The 21083-nt window shown below is 40.9% G+C and overlaps 1 protein-coding gene across 1 annotated transcript; it reads right to left on the bottom strand.

Annotated features, from left to right (window-relative positions):
- Positions 1–2493: 2493 nt before the first annotated feature.
- On the bottom strand, positions 2494–11689 carry LOC120732090 (carboxy-terminal kinesin 2-like). Its single transcript, XM_040029429.1, has 8 exons — positions 11341–11689; positions 5589–5650; positions 4806–4970; positions 4538–4676; positions 4157–4296; positions 3991–4065; positions 3767–3842; positions 2494–2547 (listed from the first exon to the last, which is right to left on the bottom strand). The coding sequence occupies exons 1-7, from the start codon at positions 11687–11689 to the stop codon at positions 3828–3830; spliced, it is 945 nt and encodes a 314-aa protein (XP_039885363.1). The 3' UTR covers positions 2494–2547; positions 3767–3827.
- Between the last annotated feature and the right edge of the window lie 9394 nt (positions 11690–21083).

Here is a 21083-nt window from a genome sequence, read left to right as displayed (position 1 = left end):
GCGGATACGAGTCTTTTACACTTCCTAAACCCCCTGGGTGTGCAGGGTTGTGATATATTTTTCTCAGCGTGTTTTCCATAATCACTTTGACCAAACACAACACAAATGACCAGAAAAAAGTGTTAGCATACGTTTTTATTTAATTTTCTGTGTAGTGCACAGTAAGGTTTTTATAACAGATGTACATTAAATCTTGTGTCTCCCAGACCAGTAGTTTCCAATCATGTGGAGCAGCGCTGATTTAACTCCGCGGGTGTGATGATTGGTATTTAGCAGGTATCCGACATTCTCATCAGTGGTGCAAACAATGTGCGGCACTGATCTCAGTTCACACAGAAGACGCTCTGCAGTGCTGATGATTTGTGCTTTAGCCTCACTGACACTGAGCATACAAACAGACGGATGGCCGGGATGAATCGGGGCGTCCGGAGCTTTTCCATCACCTCATCATAGCAGGTCTCGAAGAAAAACACAGGCAGCTCAAACAGGCAACTGTGTTGTAACTGGCTGGGGTGACCGGATTGGCATCCATAACATATCTCCTGCACATACTCATTCAGTGCCATCGACAGCAGGTGGAAGGTTGCGAGTTTAATGTTGATTTCCGTTTCCTCAGATGGGTGTGATCCTGCAGAGTCCTGTGAGCATCCTGGAGAGGGGGGGCGGAGTCGGGTGGGGTCTGGTGTTAGAGTGAATTGTTAAATGTTTGTCATTTTTATGTTTACCATTTGTACATTGTTTTAACTCTGATGAAAGAAATTCCACTGTCCTTCCCCCCAGATTCTCGAGGATCAAGGTGGGGGGCTGTAGTCTTTTATCACAGACACATCCTTGTGCTTCTTTTGATTTAACCTTCCTGCGTTTACGACCCTTTGGTCAGCAGGAGGTCTGACACACACACACACACACACACACACACATTCTTACAGAAGTTCACACATATACATACAATGCCTTGTCTGGGCGTGGCTTTGTTCTGACGTGTTTTGTGTGAACGGTCTCTCAATAAAAGGCAGCAGGAGGAGGATCTAGAGGTTATTTTCATGGTGGCCTCCCTTGCGCAAATAAATCGATCGACTGTCTTGTTTTCTTCATGATGAATAAGTCTCTAGAATTCGCGGGGCTTGTGGAAACACAGATCCAACATCTGGATTAGCAGTGCTGGAGGGGGGAGACTGAGCGGTCCACAACATGGCAGATGTTGTCTGTAGCCACGAGTTGTCCACGATAAAGCATATTGAATGGCCTGTTCTAACATTGTTAGAATTCTCCTTTGGGTTAGTTTCATTACTCAATCGGGACATTTATTTGGAAAAAGAAAAAAAAGAAAAGAATTTAAAAAAAAAATTCTCATAGTTTACATTTACAAATATCAATACTGAATGTTACGTCCCTCTGCAGCTTCTAATCGTCTCAGTGTTTTCAGCTGGTGCTAATTGGCCACACCTAGTCAGGTGTGGATAAAAGCATACCTGAGGCAAGCTTCCCGGCAGTGCACTAGTCTTTGCCTTGGTGGCACCAGCCATTTTAGCCAACCTGGTTTTCCATTTTAGGATGAAACCTCTTCTCACCCACACTCTGTTATTCATCTCTGTTTTTATGTTGCGGCTTTTGAGCCGGGTCGTAACACTGAAGATTACAAAGATCAACATTAAGACCAGTCTGTGCATTCAAAGCAGTGACAGAAAAGAGTGTGGGGCATTAACCCCCACTCACTGAAATGGCATCCAAGATGCCTTCATAACTTTAAGAAAAGGAAAGAAAAAAGGCAATAAAATGCAACAGCCTTTAAATTTGGTTTTATTTGTAGAGTAAATGTAATAGCGTACATGTTAAATAAACATTTAATTCCCACGAAACATACTAATGATATGGCAGACAACGAAACAGGTAAAAGAAACAATTTATTCATTTTCATTAATTTAAAATACCCTTTACAAAGTATATATATAGAAACATAATCCAACATACGTGGGAAAAAAACAAAAACAAAACCCAAAAACTGACGCCCTTGCTTTAAATGCACATATATAAAAGTTACTCTTTTAATAATTTCTACTTTTTGTTGTCCTGATGACGCAGTCGTTCACCTGCATGTGGTGCAATCCAATTAGGCTGTCAGTAGTACTTCAGGTCTCCCAGTCCTTTGCCAGACAGGAGGAGACACCAACCCCCAGGTAACTCAAACAAAGGTGTATTAATATAAGATAAAACAGAGCTTTGACCTTGCAAGGTTAATATGTGTGCACGCCATATAAACATTGGAAGGTGTGATGGAAAAATGAATACATTTAATAAAGAAACGATATTGAACAATAAATAGAATGTTTTAAAGTAGTGACTGTAAATTAAACTAAAGTGAATCAACGGGTGGTGAGGTGTGGAGCTTACCATGTGTGGCATGCCATCACACATGGCAACTGTCATGACCAACTCAGCGTGGAAACCTGAGATGAACCTAAAAAGTAGAAAACTCAGGGGTTTTTTTTTTTAAAATAATTTCTACTTTTTGTTGGCAGTCGCTGTCCTGATGACGCAGTCGTTCACCTGTGGGGGAGAAAACAAAACAAAATTGTCAAAAATGTTAAAGTTACAGTGAAACTTCAAATCATTGTACAATTCAGTGGTATTTATACTGTAAACTTAATCCCTATGCTGTAAGCTGACATGTAACTCTAGGAATCACTCATTTCATCCACCTTTGCCACCATTTTCCACATTAATTAGAAGAAATGAAATAAATGAATCGATTAGCTCAAAGAAATTCCACTGCAGACGAGTGTTTTGGTGGTTAAACTGCAAAGCAAGCCACGCACATGGTGCAGGCCACTTCTGTGGGCTCTCAGGGATTTATGTGACTAGTTGACTAATTGTCACTAGTCTGTCTCAGACTTACCAGTCGTTCAATCTAATTGTTAAAATTTTAATTGATGCCCAATGCTGGTACATTGTGTTCTAAATGTTAGGCAGCGATCTACCACCAGATGGTGCACTGTTGTTGAGAAACGCCATAAATCTATTAATCTACCCTGATCTTCTTGTTAACACTGAGATCGCAGATACACGCAGAGGAAATTAGTTTCCTGAAAGGTGGAAAACCTCTCCTTTAGGAGAGCAGTTAAGTCAATGGGGGAGGGGCTCAGAGTAGAGTCACTACTCCTTCACATCAAAAGGTGACAGCCACCTTGGCCAGGAGGCTGTTCCAGCTGGGCACGTCCTACCAGTAGGAGGCCCCAGCATCCTTGGTCATGCTAGCCAGTTTACATCTATCAGCTGTGGTCAGGAGTGGTCCTTCCTGCTGCCCCCACAACCTGACTAGAAAACGGCTGTATAATGTATTACCTGAATCATTCTCGCCACACTTAGACGTACTTTTAGATTCTCAAATGATTGTCATATTTTAATAGAACATCTTTTGTAGTAACGCATTTTCATTTGTATTTAACAGAATGTGATAAATGGTTTTAAGATACCTCTGCGTCTAGTTTGACAGTTTCTATTAATCAGTTCTGAAAATTAACTCAATATCTGAATGTTCCTTAGTTTTACTTTAGTTGGTTAGTCTAATTATTTCCCCCTCGATTAGTCGACTAGTAAATAAGACGCCAGGAACATCCCTACTCTTCAGACAAAATGTGAGTGTGAATTACATACCAAGGTATTAAAATGGATATGGAGTATGGCTTTGGTTTACCATAAACAGCTGATGTAAGGACATCACTAATGTACTCTGTCCAATGAACACTGGAAACAAGACTGCACTGACCTTGCTGGCAAACCTCAATGAGTTCAGAGTTTCCCCAAAGCTGTCGGGCTCCGGAGCAATGTTAACAAACATCAAGCTGCAAATAAAGACATCCAAAATTAGTGCCAAAGACTAAACAGTCACAATCTGAAGTGATGAGATCAAACGCTGTTAAATATTTTTTGGGGATAAATTCCTTCAGTTTTATGTATCGTCATTATAAAGATTTGTGATAACAAACTCACGTTTTGCCGTTTCCCCCCCAAACATCCCTGCAGGCGGTACGTGAGCTTCGAGTTCCTGTAAGCTACGTAAGTCTCCTGGAACACAAAGGCCAAAAAAAACATTAATACTGTAAATGTAAAGAAAGCAGGTGTGACATCTAAGACTACAGAAACTGCAGCTGCAGACCTCGTTGGCCAGAGCGGCGATAATGACGCCCAGGTTGGACAGTGAGCCGTTGATGGCGGTCATCTCTTTGAAACGGTCACCCTGAGACTGGCTCTTCACCATTCGCTCACTGCCAGCCAAGTCCACCAGGCACAGAGTGGCTACACACACACACAGAGAAAACCAACTCTTATAGGAAGCAGTGATCCGTTTTTCCTTCCATTAAAGGTAGTTTTAATACTTTACAAAACACACTTCTTTTAGCGCTCAAACATTAACGTTGAGTCATCAGAGCAGATTTTGCACTGGTTACAGTAACAATAACTAACCAGACTAAATATTATAGATCCAAAAGAAGAAAAAGAAACCACATTCCTGATGCTGGTACTTCCAGTGTGATACATTTGCACTTGACATCCCTGCCGGCATTAACTCCCTCAATATCCAGCTGGAAGACTGAGTGGGAGCGAGACGAGCGGTCATTCTGGGCTGTCTGGGCAGTGGAGCGATTCTGATTGGCCAAAGCAATCAGACGGAGAACCTGAGAGGACGAGGGAACATTTTAAAACAGAGCATCGATAAAGTTTGATGTATTTTCAAAGTTTGGTAACAATTTGTCAGCAGATTTGAAATTAATTTGTTCTGAGCTACAGATGTCTGTCTGCTGTACCTGATCCTCATTGGAGACCCGCTCATAGGTGAGATTAGTGATTGTCAATTCGTTGCTGGCTGTCTTGCGGATCTCATGCTCAGGTCTCTTGCTGGACTTGCCGGTGAACACAAGGTCCCTCAGGGTCTCATTGTAAATTTCGACGAAGCTCGCTGTGAACGTGAACTGTGAAGTGATGGGTTTAACGCCCACAACTCTTGTTCTTTGGTCACTGCTTTGCAATGCACAGACTGGTCTTAATGTTGATCTTTGTAATCTTCAATGTTACAACCCGGCTCAAAAGCCGCAACATAAAAACAGAGATGAATAACAGAGTGTGGGTGAGAAGAGGTTTCATCCTAAAATGGAAAACCAGGTCGGCTAAAATGGCTGGTGCCACCAAGGCAAAGACTAGTGCACTGCCGGGAATAATTTTTACAGAAACTTCCTGTTGCCACACACGGCCTCTAAAATCTCTTCCACGCTTTCTGTCTGAAGTCCACTCTCTGTGTCGGATCCACAGGAAACCACAAGATCTTATTAACATGGTTTTTAATGTGTCTCCTTACAAACAATCCAACCAATGAACAAATGTGTGTATTTGTGGAGGCCGAACAAAAGCATGACACATTTCTCTGTTCTTATAAACTGGAGTCAAAACAAACATGAAGAGTTTCACTGGACAGACTCCAAAATGCCCCCACAGTGGATCAAAGGGAAATCCTACAGTGTGGCCAGAGACTCTAATGGCTCCAACATCAAACATCCACAATGTTGGATCCAGTTCTGCCTCCACAGAGTTACTAAGGACACACCCTCTGCCAGCATCACAACCAGCTCCACCTGCCTCCTCAGCATCTGTACACCTGAAGAGAAAAGAAAAGGCTCCAACAGCTCAAATCTACAAAGGATTCATGAAGTTTCATCCAACAATAACATGTTTGCCTTCCACAGTGTGCTGTTAGACAGCACTGTACCTATGCCATTTCAAAAAGAGCAGCTTGGGAACATTTTGGCTTCCAAACACTTTGTGTTAAGTTCTTTGTTTTCTTTGTGAAGCCGACAACATCTGGAGCTTTTGACTCATAGAAACATCATTTTGTTCTTTAGATGACAGCAGATTGGGGACTGAATAATCAATCACTATCAAAACCAATAAAGACAAACATGCTGATTTTAAGGAACTTTGTGGAGAAGCTTAAAACTGACAATGGGGAGATCCCAGAACCAGTTGTAGTGCTGGGTTTGTATTCAAATAAAGCTTTTCTTCCCCTTTGAGATGTGTAAACGACTTTCCAGTCCGGATAATATAATGAAGATGTTGTTTTTTGAGCCCCTGTATTAAAATTAAGTTTAAAGTCAGCTGGAACATTTGATTTCTTTTATGTCAAGCGCTCATTGATGTTGAGTGGCTGGATGAATAAAAAACAAGTTGAAAATCCCTCAATATACAACACAGGTAGTCCAGACTTAAATGTAGCCTGTTGTGTTAGCTGAGGTCACAACACACAGTGTTTGACAGTGTAAAGTGTGTTGAAAGGGCTGCTGGTGTGGAGCTCACTAGGATGAGCAGGTGCCCATGTGCCACGAGGTGGAAGAGCATGGCCGGCTTTTGATTCTGACCCGGCCCCACGCCCCCTTGTCTGCTTCCCCTACTCGCTTTCCGTGTCACTTATCTCTCACTGCTCTGTCCAATTTGTTACTGTCCGCAAAAACCCGAAATGGTCTGCTATGCAATTGCGATGCGGAGGGACAGTAACAAATGATGTCCAGAACAGAATGAAAGGAAACAGACCGAGTGTTTTAGTAAATAAAAAGAGTCTGGATATATTATAAACTCATCTGTCCCACAAAGAGGGCGTGACCAGGGGGAAACGAAAAAAACGGCCCGTTGTAAATTACAAATAATCGCTGTCAGTGAGGCAACAGGCTTAAAGCCGTCATTACCTGACGTGGAGCGTTTTTAAAAGGAGATGACACATATACTCTTCATAAACCTGCAAGGATAGAGGATACAGAAATGCAAGGATACAGAAATAGAGTTTTGGTTAACGGGACTGACAAACAGTTTCAAGCTGATTTGGTTGACATGCGTGAATATTCTGCGGATAATGATAATGTTAGGTACTTATTGACATGCATAGATGTGTTTTCTAAGTATGCATGGGTTAGGTGCCTTGAAACCAAGACAGGACAGGCTGTTGCTGAGGCTTTTGGTGATATTCTGAGAGAGGGCCGTGTGCCTGAAAAACTCCAAACAGATTTAGAGGAAGGAATTTTATAATAAACATTTAAAAAACTAATGGAGCAGCATAACATCACACATTTTTCAACCTTTAGTGAAATGAAATCATGTGTGGTAGAGCGTTTTAACCGCACCTTAAAGGGGAAAATGTGGAAATACTTAACATCAGTTAACTCGCCAAGATATGTTAATGTGATCCAAGATCTTGTACAGTCCTATAACCTGTCTTATCACAGCTCTATCAAAATGACCCCCACCGAGGTGTGCAAAGATAATGAGAAAGCAGTCTTTAACACCCTGTACAAAATGAAACCCCAAAAACCGGTGACTTTTAAATTTAATGTGGGCGATACAGAGAGAATATCTAAACTACGAGGCATATTCTGAAAGGGTTACCATCAGACCTACACAGACGAGTACTTTACCATAAAGGAGCGTTTAGGAAGAGACCCTCCCGTATACAAACTAGAGGATCTCACAGGAGCTGCAGTGAAAGGTGTATTTTATGAACCTGAGATACAGCAGGTGACTATTGACAAAAACAAAAGGTTTAAAATAGAGAAAATACTTGGCAGAAAAAAAGAGGACCGAAAAAAGTTAGCGCTGGTCAAATGGCTCGGTTGGCCTTCTCATTTGAATTCATGGATCCCTGAAAAAGACATCGTTGAAGTGTGATTAACAGAGACGCCGCAGCTCTGCATACTTTCATTCTGCACTAGACAAAGACTGAGGAAGGAAGGAAGGAAGGAAGGAAGGAAAGAATGGATAAAACGAACAACAACAACGCAGGCTTTTATGTGAGCCTCTTCTCGAATGCTTCAGCACATGTTTATCCAGGCAATTAGAAATCTAATTTTAGAACAAAGCTAGCAAAACTTATTGTTTTAAATGAACCGTATGAGGTCGGTGTTATAGAATTTCAATACCCAAGACTATGGTTGTCTTTTCCACAATCAGATTCGCGAGTGGAAATTTATGATCCAGTCAAAGATGGAGCATTGTCCATAACCGTGATTGAGCTGTCTGTGGGGCATTATGCATCTGTGGCGCAGATAATAAAACATTAAAACATAACACCGACATTAAAACACAATACAGTGAAGTTAGTAACTATGTTAGTGTTATGGGCCCTAGGGGCACAGTTCTCACATTTAGAGGGAGACTGGCAGGAATCTTAGGATTCAAATCAGAAGACCCGTTTGTACTTCATTATAAAAACACATACGCACCACATCCTGCAGACGTATACGGCGGAAAATAGAACATTTTTATTTATGCAGATATCGTTGATTACCAGCTTGTGGGTGACGCCCAAGCGCAGCTATTAAGAGCAATGAATATAACAGACGATGACGTTGGGGAGCCATTCTTCAATTTGACAGCCCACACTACACACCGGTCTCGAAAACCTTAATCGATGACATAGAAATTGATTTGAAAGACGACCAAAATCAACACATACCCCTTTTTTCAGGCTGGTGGCGAATTGAATGGTTATATTGGGACCAGCACGCAATATGGCGCAGGTCTGGGAGGTTTGTTCCGCAGCCTGTTTAGAATTGCTGTACCGTTGTTTAAAAAAGGAGTCAGCATAGTCAAACCCCACCTAAAAAAAGCAGCATCAGGCATAGTGTCTGATGTGATATCCAACATAACCAAGCCAACATCTACTAAACAGGATGGCAACAGCTTGTATGTGTATACACCCAAACCTTCTAAGACCCCTCCCACTGCACTTCTTTTTTAGCTGTCTGTACTGTTGATCAGTCAGCGGGATAACACCTTTCAAAACATTGAGTGATATCTCACACAGAGCATTAATAAAATCCATGCTTGCATTACAAATAATATTCCTCCATACGCTGGGTGGGGATTTATACAACAACTCCAACAGTGCAATGTTTCTCTGCATCCGTGAATACGACATCCTTTTTACTGCTTTAGCCGTTTTTGGGGATATAAACAACTTGACGATCTGACAACAAATTGGTTCTGAGTCTTAAATACTCAGGCGTCTTAGATTTATAATCGATTAGAAGATACCCGTATGGGGTGGATGTGGCATCATTAAAAGCTTCTAAGAAGTATTTTGTATTACCTGGAAACATCTGTCTACCTAAAACTGAAATTTGATATTTATCTCTGGGGTTGTTAAACAGAGTTAAATAATTAGTGTTCAACAAAATTGTTGCATAAACAAATTCTGAACTAAACACATGCAGCTCAAGTTCCTATGATGAACGTATTGTGTGAACACATTTTGAACTTCTATGCTGTCAGATGCAGTATTCATCACATCGTCGATAATGAGCAAGTTGTTCTTATCCGGAGGTAAAAGGACATCGTCACTCAGAGACTCCGGTATACCATTCACAAAGGTGATTTTTCTTATCTGAAGAAGTTGATTGTATAAAGGTTGCCAGCAGGAGTAGATGTAAACAATATTGTCAATTTTGGTTGAAATAATAGTGGATGCTTTTTCAATGATGCTTTTGACAAAGAAAGTCTTTCCACGATTACTCGGCCCGCTAATAACTAAACTGTAGGCTGCTGGAGCCTCCCATCAAAGGCTTGATCCTGATCAGTATCCATTAGAGATGGCACGATACCACTTTTTTATGTCCGATACCGATTCCGATATCATAAATTTGGATATCTGCCGATACCGATATGAATCCGATATAGTGTTTTTTAATCAACAAAACTGTTTTTTTTTTAATATCTTGCTGCATTTTGTATAAGTTCATACTCAAGTTTAAAACAACAACTACACTAAAGCTATTCTGTTATACCTGTATGCAAAAAAAATATATTTCATAGTTCAGCAATACTGATCAATCTAATAAACTTAAACCTACACCATCCTCCCTATTCTGGTATTTTAAAGAGTACTTAGCATAAATATTAAGCAACCTAACTAATAGGGTTCCAACTCCCAGCAACAACAAAAATAAATAAATAAAAAATAGGGAACCACCCTCCACCTCATGATGCTTAATCGACGTAATCAACCTTAATTTGATGCAGTGTGAAAAAAAAATGCACAGAAATCAATTATTTTTCAAGAAATATTAAATAGATTCAACATCTTTCTTCAACAAAATTGCAGACTGCACAGATGGTACCTTCCCAAAGGAAAAAGTACTATAGCTTACTAGGGTATATATATTAGACTTAATAGTCACTATATACAGTAATTGACTTCTATTCATTTTACATCAAATTAAAACTTTGGGTGTAAGATTCGGATAATTATTTATTAAAAGCTAGACATTTTAAATGAGAATAAGAAAGAAAAGTATGTCTTTGTGCCCCCTTTTCCCTGTTAATGCCCTATCGGCCCCCCTGGCTAAACTTTGCTAGATCCGCCCCTGCACAGTTACCAGCCGTCAGCTGCGTAGAAAAAGATCCTGGTGTAGAAAGTAATAATAAATAAATTCTAACAACAGCTGATCAAGCTTAAACGTGCTGCTGTTGTTCAGCCGCTGGTTTCCTCTTTCTGGTGCAAAGTGGGCCAAAAGCAAACTAGAGACACGGACTCGCGACAGAAAAGCCGATCAGCTGATCATTAAGCAGTTTCACGATTGAAGTAGCAGCCGGAGAGCGAGAGGCAGTCGCTCCATGAATTGGTTGTTAAGCTTAACGTGGGAATGCTTTACAAACATTCAGAGATGGACTTACACACTTGCTTTACTTCTCTCGGGATAACTTTGTCGGAGATGAAATGCCAGGTTGCTAGCGAAGCTCCAAATGCTATCCAGACCACCGACAGGTCCCGCATGCCACAGCCGCTCTATCACGTGATGCATACTGCTCCGACGTGCTAACGTTCTGAGGTGAGTTACGGCGTGTTGCAAGTTTTGTGAGGTGCTTTCGTGATATTTAATGGATCGGATTACATTTTTTATTTTTCTCCGATATCCGATCCAGTAATTTAGGTCAGTATCGGACCGATACCGATACGTAATATCGGATCGGTCCATCTCTAGTATCCATAAGGGAGTGTTGTATAGTCAGGCAGCACCCTTCTCTTGTGATAGACCACCTGAACTTTTTTTACAACTGTTTCATTCCTGAGATGAAACCTCTTCTTATTGCGTTTGATGGTGTCAGACTCTGCAACTAAACGCGCATCCCTGTTGGCCACAAATGCCTTGACTAAGCCTTTCAACGATTCATGGGTAACAACTTTAGAATTAACATCATTGAGTGTTACACCTTTACACTTAACCTGAGTCTTGCCCTGTTTTGTGTAATAAGCATAGCATTTTGGACCTCCAGAGACAAACTCAGTAATGTGATCATCCTCACCAGACCCGCCATCATTGAGCTCATCAGTCAGCTCACCGAGGTATGGTCCTAAAGGGGGCACCCACTCCCCGGGATGAGAGGTGAAGATAACTGAATCTGTGTCACAGTAAAGAATGCATTCCTGCAGCTTGTCTAACAAGTCATACAGAGTGAGCCTCGCATAGGCCGTAGTCATAGCACCGACAAAGACATTCACATCCTTCACCCGCGACCCTCTACCATCAGCATGACACCACTGAACCACTGCAACATCATCAGAGATGAAACAAAACTGGCGTACGTCATAATGGTCACTGAACATCAGCTGTGTGAATCTGGCAGGGTCTGTAATCAGCTCGCAAGATGGCATATTTGTTCGCATGCAGAATCCCCCCCAGAGAGAGTTCAGAAGCAGTTTATTACAACTTCTGATTGCTTTGTTTACACAAATCTTAGCAGGGTCAAGTCTGATGCCTTCTCTCTCATAATAGTCTTGAACAAACTTCTGCTGCTCCTCAGCTGTTTTGACATTTTTCGGGTATCCAGATGCCTGCTGCTTGAATTTCAAAAATGTTTTGACATACGGCTTAAACAGTGTGTCAGTGTTATTAGGAAAGTGCCAAACTTCAGTGATGCAGACAATCTGATGCCCTTTTTCAATAGCCTTTTCAAGCTCAAAGGAAACCCAAGTACCTGACAGCTGCCTCTCACTCTCAGCATGCACACAATCACTGTGCTGGCGCTGCTCTTCAGCACACGTTCTGCAGAGAGGAAACATCAGCTTATTGTGGCACTTGTAGGGCAGAACAGGATGAAATAGACCCCTTGGAGGAAGCACAGTGCACTTAACAAACCCGAAATAATTTTCAACTCTGTCAAAATGATTGGATATGATCTGAGGGTGACCTATTGGATAATGTTTCGTGCACTGAACAGTGGGGTAAAGACTTGTAAAATCATAGTATCTGATCTTTTCATCTCCACCATCATCAACCTTGTGGTACAGTTTCATCGCATTAGTCCTCCCCCCAAACAACGCGTCTCTAGGGTCCAGAGGCTCAGGCTTTTTGTATTTGTGCATAAAGTCCTTGACTGACTGATCAGTCGACTTTAATGATGACCAATCACACCCCCACATGACCACGACATTAAGACCATAATGCATTCTTAGAGCATTCACCTTCTCACAACTTGCATGATACAACTCGCCATATGACAGCTTGGTGGCAGGGTTAACATCACTCTCCGGGTAGCAGCGGAGACAGCCGTGACAGAAACACCCAAAGAATTCATATGCAGTTCTGCTGGAAGCCTCAAATCCATCCACAAAATAAGGTCCTACTTTTTGTTCGCCGCCTCTGAGAGCATGCTTGATAACAATGTTTTGTTTCGTATTGAAGCCATTCAATACGCCATTCAAACCATGCATGAAACGTTCAGGCCAAGTTTCTGGTTGAATTGTTTACAGCGTCATGTGTCACTAAACCTGACAAGCGAGCTCTCACTCCTAACTGAAGACGAGGAATGCAGCTCCACAGTGGAGAATGCAGGACAAAGCGGAAAGAGAACTTCCTGTTATTGGACTGTTGAAGTGGGAGAGGACAAAGGAGTGAGAGCAGTAGGTGAGAACACAGAGGAACGCTGTTATTTAATGTGGGAAATCTAAATTTGGGTTAGCAAACCTGGGGAAAAGAAAACAGACTGCTTAAGTGGGAAAATTGTGAAGGAGTCTGAAACACTGCAAAAAGAAACATACACAAAATCACACACACAAGCAGAAAATGTATTAACCTTACTAACACTTACAAATACAAGAGAGCTCATGAAGATTAGACAGCATCTTCAGCATGTGAGTCTGTTTATCATCTTGTCCAAGTCACTTAGTGTGATGAAAAAGTGATACAAAGATCATTGGACTCATAGCAAAGTAGTTAAAAATGATCCAGTTATAGCAGAGAAATGTGTAGGAAAGGCAGCTTTGAGAACATGCCCTGGTGGATCTGCAGCTCCACTGCACAGACATCGATTAAACCTGACTAATAACACACATGCAATGAAAATCAGCTTGTTATCTCTCATCAGTGTTAAAATAGTGTGAATGTAACACACTTAAACCCTGAAGTTGAGGAATAACTCAGGGACGTTGAGATATGACTCAGTATGCAAATGAGTTGAATGACTGGGGACAGGAAAAGAAAAAGGAGAACTTGTGTTTCCTGTCTGACTGGATGAGTGAAGCTTGCACTGAAACACACACTGTGACTGTGTGAGAAGAAAGGCTTGGTAACAGACAGGATAATTAAATAAAGTGTTCAGGTCTGTGACTAAGTGCAGTCGTCCAGATTTGGAAAAGAAATTTAGAATTTAGTGATGATAGATGGTTATAACGTCTTTAGAAAGGGCTTAATGAGAATATCAATGGTCTGCAAAACTGTGCAGCTTTTAACAAGATTTTCTGTGTATTGAGCAGGTGAGACTATGTCAGTTGACCTCAGACTGTCAGGACGCTGAAAAACTTGAGGCAAAACTTTTCTGTGATTAAGATTTTTGGGGTTGTTGTTTTAGTGATGGGTTGATTCTGACGGTTAGGTTTGGGTTGTTTTCTTATTTTAATAGAGGGAGTTTTATTAAACATGGACATGGTTAGAACTGGGCCCTTTAAAGTTGTAACAGTGCACTTAGAGAAAACCTGTCAGGTGATGATGTTTTGTGCTCTGATGAGCTAATAATCAGCTCTCTTTTTCTCATTTTTGCTCTAAGCAGGCCTGAAAGATTGAATTAACAACGCTGTAAAAATTTTCGGGAGAACAAATATAAGGTGAGCTTTTCCAGATTACAACTGGCTGAGGAAAAGCCGACCTGTGGGGACCTGATCAGGTTGTAAGTCCCTGTCTAAAATGATTGCAGCGAGTCAATCCAGTCCAAGAGCATAAAGAACTCTTTTCCTGAAAAACAAAAAACAAAACAAAATAAAACAAATGAATGAGCTCACGTTGCTGAGGGTGGAGAATCTGATTATTTGCGCAGGAGTCTCCACTATCAGCAATATCTGGTGTGAATGTGTGTGACTGGACTGTGACTGGACTGACGATGTGGACTAAAGGTTGGACTGACTGGACACTGAGATAAAGACTGGACCAAGAGTAGGATGAATAAATGCTGATAAACAATTCACCCACGCTGGCAAGAGAAAGGGGATGCTTTGCTTTGCTTTGCTTTGCTTTGCTTTTGCCATGAGCAGGAGGAGCGGAAGACTTAATTCTGGGGCTGCTGATTTTGGGTTGCTGATGTTTGCTTTGAGAAAATTCTGTTTTATTGACTGGGTGTAGATTATGGTAGTACATTATATAGTGGGGAAAATACCAAATGCTAAAGGGGAGAAAATGTTGGATGTTACTCATGTTACTATTAACAAAAGCAGGCCACTGTAGAAGTCAATTAAATTTGATAGAGGAAAATAATTACAACCAAAGTAATATTTATGAGTCAAATAGGGGATCGCTAGACTTTTCATATAAAAATGCAGTTATAGAATAACAAAGACTTGTCCAAGTGACCAAGGTTTTTTCCCTTTTAAACAGTAAATTTTTAAAAGAGCTGGTACTGGAGGGAGACAGGAGCAAAGTAACGAAAGCATATATATTTTGGGTAAGTCTGATAAAGTAAAATAAAATGTACCATTACATTAAGAGGAGCAGGAAACAAACGGGAGACCAGTCCTGACGGTGGATTACACTAGGACTGAGGACCTGATTGAGCGTTCTACCGGCTTCAGTGACAGTAACCTCTGGCTGGACTGGGTGGCTCAAAATGCTAAAGAACAACATGTATCTGATTGTGTTGCCTGTGCTTCAGCTAGACCATTGTTCACGGAGCCCGCACCACTGTATCCAGAGGTCAAGTGGGGCTATGACTGCATGTTGCGGTTGACTAGAGAAGCGGTGAGTACTGGCAACTGGACTATCTTGTCCAGCTCATTTCCCCTAATTCACAAGCAAACACAAGTAGGACCATTCATGCCCAAACGAAACAACTACACATGCTTTAAATTCTCAACGGATACGGTAAAGTACAAGTTGGGAGAGATTGACCCAAGTTGGTGCTCTGTCACACTCACGGGGAGAACCACAAACAATGTAAGCCAAACAAACACTTTAATTGGACCATGGGCAAGAAGTGGGCTCTATTATTATTGTGGACGTAACACCCTTTTGGTTTGTGCCCATATGGGAAGTGAAGGGACGTGCGCAATGGTGCGACTCGGAGCTCCACTCATGCTAATCGGGAACAAAGTAAAAGCCATACCACAACACAACACACGCACATTGGCGGCCAGACGTAAGAGACACATTTTGGCAAAGAGAGGGACACAGGGGATACATGCTTATGACTCTAGAATGAACTCGCCTACCTGGATTGACTCAATAGGAGTGCCCAGGGGAGTTCCAGATGAGTATAAACTAGTGGACCAACTAGCTTCAGGATTTGAAAGTATGTTCATATGGATAACTCCAAATAAGAATGTTGATTGCATAAACTATGTCCATTATAATGTGCTGAGACTCTCTAACCTGACCAGAGATGCCATGGAGGGGTTCACAGAACAGTTGGGTCCGACCTCGCTGATGGGAGTGCAAAATCGAATGGCCCTAGACATGTTGTTGGCAGAGAAAGGGGGCGTGTGTGCCATGTTTGGAGCAGTGTGTTGTACCTTTATCCCCAACAACACTGCTCCAGATGGCTCAGTAACCCGAGCTCTGGAGGGGCTGAAAACTCTGTCTAAAACCATGCATGAGCACTCGGGAATTGACAATCCGCTGGACAGCTGGATGACCTCAGTGTTTGGGAAGTGGAAGGGGTTTTTCATGTCTGCAATGTTTTCTACTGCCGCTTTTTAGCGATACTGGTCACCTGCGGTTGTTGTCTCATTCCTTGTCCCAGAGGACTGCTGGAAAAGGCAATAACGAGGGCAGTGGACCCTGGAACGGTCGTTCCAGTGCCCATGATGCCATTGATGGACTTAGAAGCGGCCAAATGGGCCGAGGAGTGACACAACACGAAGTGTGGTGACCTTTCTTTTTAAAAGGTCAAGAGAGGGAATGTGGGAATAAAGAAAATACTTTACTGCTACAATATAGCCTTCATCACTAACACTGCATTAAAATGTTTATTAAAGCTACTGGCATTAGACTAAAACTTTTCTTAAAGGTGCAGCTATAATCATTGTATACACACATTGCATATTGTGATCATGAAAGAGTTGATGCTCAGTCTATTCAAGGTCTTAAGCTTCGTTTGGCACGATGTCCCGATGATCTATTGTGTAAGTGACTTGGAGCAGCAGAAGGTTAAACCGCATACACGCTTACAAACACAAATGATTTAAACATAGGCCAGGCCGAGGGCCTGGAATTCATTTTGCTTCTAACTGCATTTGAGCTGCCTAGTAACAAGTGACAGAAGAAGAGTCAAGAAATTGTAAGTCCCCAGGAATCATCTGGAAGGTGAAACAAATTGCCATGTATGGAAGAATGTGACAGAAAGAGGAACGTCTCTGTCTGTTTTTATGCTGATAGGGTGATGGTGTATATCTGACCCTGGGTGTGTTTAATAAAATTAAAAGTGTTGCTCACACACATAAAGAACATTGAGATTAAGTAAATTAAGATTAATTAAAGATTAAGTAAAGTTAATATAAAGGATTTCTATGTTATGTAAATTGCCCAAATACAGTGTTCAGGCCGGATATGCTCTACCCGTTAAAGGGGGCAAAGAAACCAGGACTAAGTTTTGAAGATGAAACGGGTTAACTCTATAGAGGATGTTTCCAAAGATTGACAAAATAATCTAGGACCTTTTACCAGAAAAGCTAATTGTACCTGTTTGGAGTTTACAGTGAGCACTGAGGGAAGTCAGAAGTGGGTTTAAATTGGGATCCTGGGTAAAAAAAGGGGATGTAGGAAGTAGATTTAGGACATTTCACATTTCACAGGTGCTGTCTTAGAGCTTGATTTATTTGTTGTGGATAGAAGTAATTATGACGGAATAATAAGGAAACATTGAAAACATACAACCCGTTGAGGGGACAGATAGGGTTGGGCAATTGAAAGGTTTCATTTTGTTTAGCATAATCTCTTTTGTTATATTTTAGCCTTTTAACATGCAAGTAAACTTAATGGGATAAATGAGGAATTATGTCGTGTTTCTTAGGAAACACGAAAAGGGGGAGAACTGTCATGTAATTAATATATTCTTAGTGCTTATTTTCTGATTATATTGTTTTATGTACTTTAATAATGAAGGTTTGTAAAGCAAGGCCACTTTTGACTCACAAACTAAGTGCTCAGCCAGACTGAAAAACAGGAAGTTAGTGTAGAAATATACAAGCATATTAATAAATACAGGAAGCCAGAAAGAAAAGAGGAACTTGTACCATATAAGGAGTTGTTGAAACTGTGTGACGTGTAAAGTACCAAAATAACACCTATATGAGACACATTTTTAGATTCTAATGTTAGAGATCCTGCAACTGCCGAGACCTCTTCCCTCTGACCCCTCCCCAAACCCTCAAACCCTCCTACCCACCTCGACATACAAACTCTGTGTGGCTTCACGTGTTCTGTTGATGTTTACATGATCGAAATAACTTGAACACAAACACAAACAAACAAAGAGGAAGACCGCACCGGAAGGAAAAAACTACAAGTCCCAGCATCCTCTGTGTTTAGGGAGCAGCAGTGAAAGTGAAAGTATTGAGCCTCCGTTCAGAGCAGCAGGAGGAGGAAGGTGGAGCTGAGGCAGGTGAGTGTTTACATGAATATGTTTCTTCTTATGACATAAAATAATTCCACGCTGTTCATGTCTGTGGGTGAAATGTGAGGCCGGTCGGCTCCTCTGAGCGCTGGTTTCCTGTAAGTAGAGAGGAAGTGAGTTTAGGTAAACCTCCGTTTAGTGTGAGAGAGCAGGAGGAGAGTGAGAGCTGTGCTGAGGCAGGGTGAGTGTTAACACCGCTCTGACATTACTGTGTCTCTGTGGCGGGAACAACAGGCTCCGTCAGTGGAGGCAAAAATAATCAGACTTTGGTTTTTCAAAGGAAACAACTTTATGTCGGAAGTTCCCGCACACTCATTGGATAACGATGTGTCAATCTCGAGCTATTAGCCAATGAGCGTGCGGATTCACAGAAAGACCCGCCTTTATCACGGGACTTTAAAAACTACAATGGCGACAGAAACTCCGTGAGTGGAGTTCAGGGTGACGTTATGAAACTGTGACGTTTGAGCCACTTCCTGTTCTCAGTCCCAGCGTCCTGATCACCGAGGTTTCTGTTGCTCTGATATCTGATATTGATTATATTGGTAAACAGGCTGTAGCATAAACATCAAACACAGCTGAAGCAGTTTTTCGATGGTTGGCTTCAAATGATCCGTCGGTTTGAAAAGTAAAAACAATTTAAAAATAGGTGAAGCTGATGCAGGGTGAGTGTTAACACCAGGACTTTAGAGGGAAGAAGAGTCACAGCTCAGCATGTTGTTGACGGGTTGTTGTTCAATCGGGGGAAGACATCTGAATCATTGCAGGGGGAATGGCTTTCACAACTTTAATGAATTTACTCTGAGTACATGATATGCCATAATGATCTATGAATTTGTTATATGTTAACACATTTCCGTCATTGTCTAAAAGGTGTAAAACCGTCCAAATGCCATGATCCATCCAATCCTTATAAAAGATGGATTTTCTTTTATCGTATACATCTGTTGTTCCAAATCGAATTTGTATGTGGAGAAAAAATATGCTTGTATATCATTTTCCAGTACTGGAGAACCTGTTTGTGAAAATTGGATAATTTAATTTGGATATTTCAAAGTCGCACTTTATAAGAAATTCAATGCCACCCAACTTCTTGAAAATTACTTTGGGGAAATAAAACCAAAATACCGTTTGAAATATTTATGAAAGATTGCAACCATTTGAGTTTGATGGAACCATCATTGCTTCAAAATCAATCGCATTCAAACCTCCTTCTTCAAATGACTTCACTATATCTTTCTTCCTAACATAATGTTGCTCGTTTCTCCAAATGTAATTGAAATTAATTCGATTTATATTATTGATTAGACTATTGGAAACATATAACCATTGTGATGGATAACTCAATCGAGAGATACCTTCTGTTTTAGTAAGCAAGACACGTCCAAAGATGGAGAGGTGTCTTTGTAGCCAGCTGTTTAAAATCTTTTTAGATTTCTGGGTAATTTGCTCAAAATTTAGATTTTCTCTATTATTTCTGTTCTTTGACATTTTAATACCCAAATATTTAATGTCAGTTTTAACAGCTATGTTAAGAGAGCTACTAGGTCAAAATCATGAATAGCTAATAATTCACATTTTTACTTTAGTGCGAACAACTCATATGAATTTCAAAGCTGTTCTAACAGCTTTGTCCATTTTCAGTTTGTTTAAGGCTTGATCTCAGTCATCCAGTCATATATCAGAATCACACATTTCTCTGAATACAGAATCGATTTTTGGAGTAGAAGATTCAATCTGATCAAAACAAGTTAATGAATCAGTGATTAAATATTTCGAGGAGTATAAATTTGAGTAAAATTTATGTTTTTCTTCCGCTATAGTCTTATGATTTGTGCATTCCTCCCCATTTACGATTAATGTATTAATAGATTTCTTTTCTTGCCTCCGTTTCTCCAAATTGTAGAAATATGAAGCACTTTTTCACCTTCTTCTATCCATTTTGCACGAGCTCTAATGTAAGCTCCATGAGCCTTTTTCTTGTATAGATCATCTAATTGAGCCTGTAAAGACAACAGGGATTTCTTATCAGCCTCTGACATAAAATGTCTATTACAATAGTTATTTATATTGTAAAGTAATTTACTTTCAAATTCCTTCTATTGTCTACTTTTCATTTTACTAAACATAACTGAAAATTCTCTAACTTTAAATTAAAAAAAATTCCCATTTATGTATGTAATTGCCAATTGTTACATTGTTGTAAATGTTATGGAGGAGCTCTTTAACTATCTTAACATACCCATCACCATTTGACAGATCTGCATTAAATTAAATGCATTAAATATATGAACTGAATGTTTCTTTCAGGCTGTAAAAACCTTATTTATCCTCCATTACAGTCCTGCATTCAGAGCATTACTTCTGTTATATTAGTACATGTATTTTATTCTGATGAACACATGAAACTCTGAGCTGGATTGAATCCATTGGATCAGAGTCCAGGACTCAGACTAAACACACTGAATGTGTCCTGAGCTCGGCCGCTGTTCCACAGTAACTGCTGTCAGAGTCACTGTTACTGAGTTAGCTTAGCTAGCAGAGCAGCTAGCAGTTAGAGTATGAACTCTGTAAGCAGTCAGCTCGGTCCTGGACATGGTTACTGACATAAAGCTGCTCTCTGCAGCCATGTTTGACCTGCTGCTTTGTAGGACTACAGTAATGGAGGATTTGGAGGCTGAACTCGGCTCTGTGACACTTTTTGTAGTGAACTGATGAAAGCTGCGTCTCAGATGGATGTTAGTCCAACACATCAGACACGACCTCTGCAGCTCTCAGTTGATGTGCACATGAATGATTTGTGTTTCCTCTGCAGGTGAAGGTAGAAAGTGTGTGTGAGCTGATGTGAATTGAGCAGCATGGATCAGTTTGAGGACAGAGAGGAGGGAGTCCCTCCCTCTAAAAGCACTCTGTGTGGGGAACATGAGAGCCAGACCAAAGCTCAGAGGTGA

This window comes from Simochromis diagramma, unplaced genomic scaffold (genome assembly GCF_900408965.1).
Source record: "Simochromis diagramma unplaced genomic scaffold, fSimDia1.1 OVJJ01000558.1, whole genome shotgun sequence".
NCBI lineage: Eukaryota > Metazoa > Chordata > Actinopteri > Cichliformes > Cichlidae > Simochromis > Simochromis diagramma.
The sequence above is the reverse complement of the archived record's forward strand: the minus strand, read 5'-3'. Positions and strand labels throughout refer to the sequence as shown.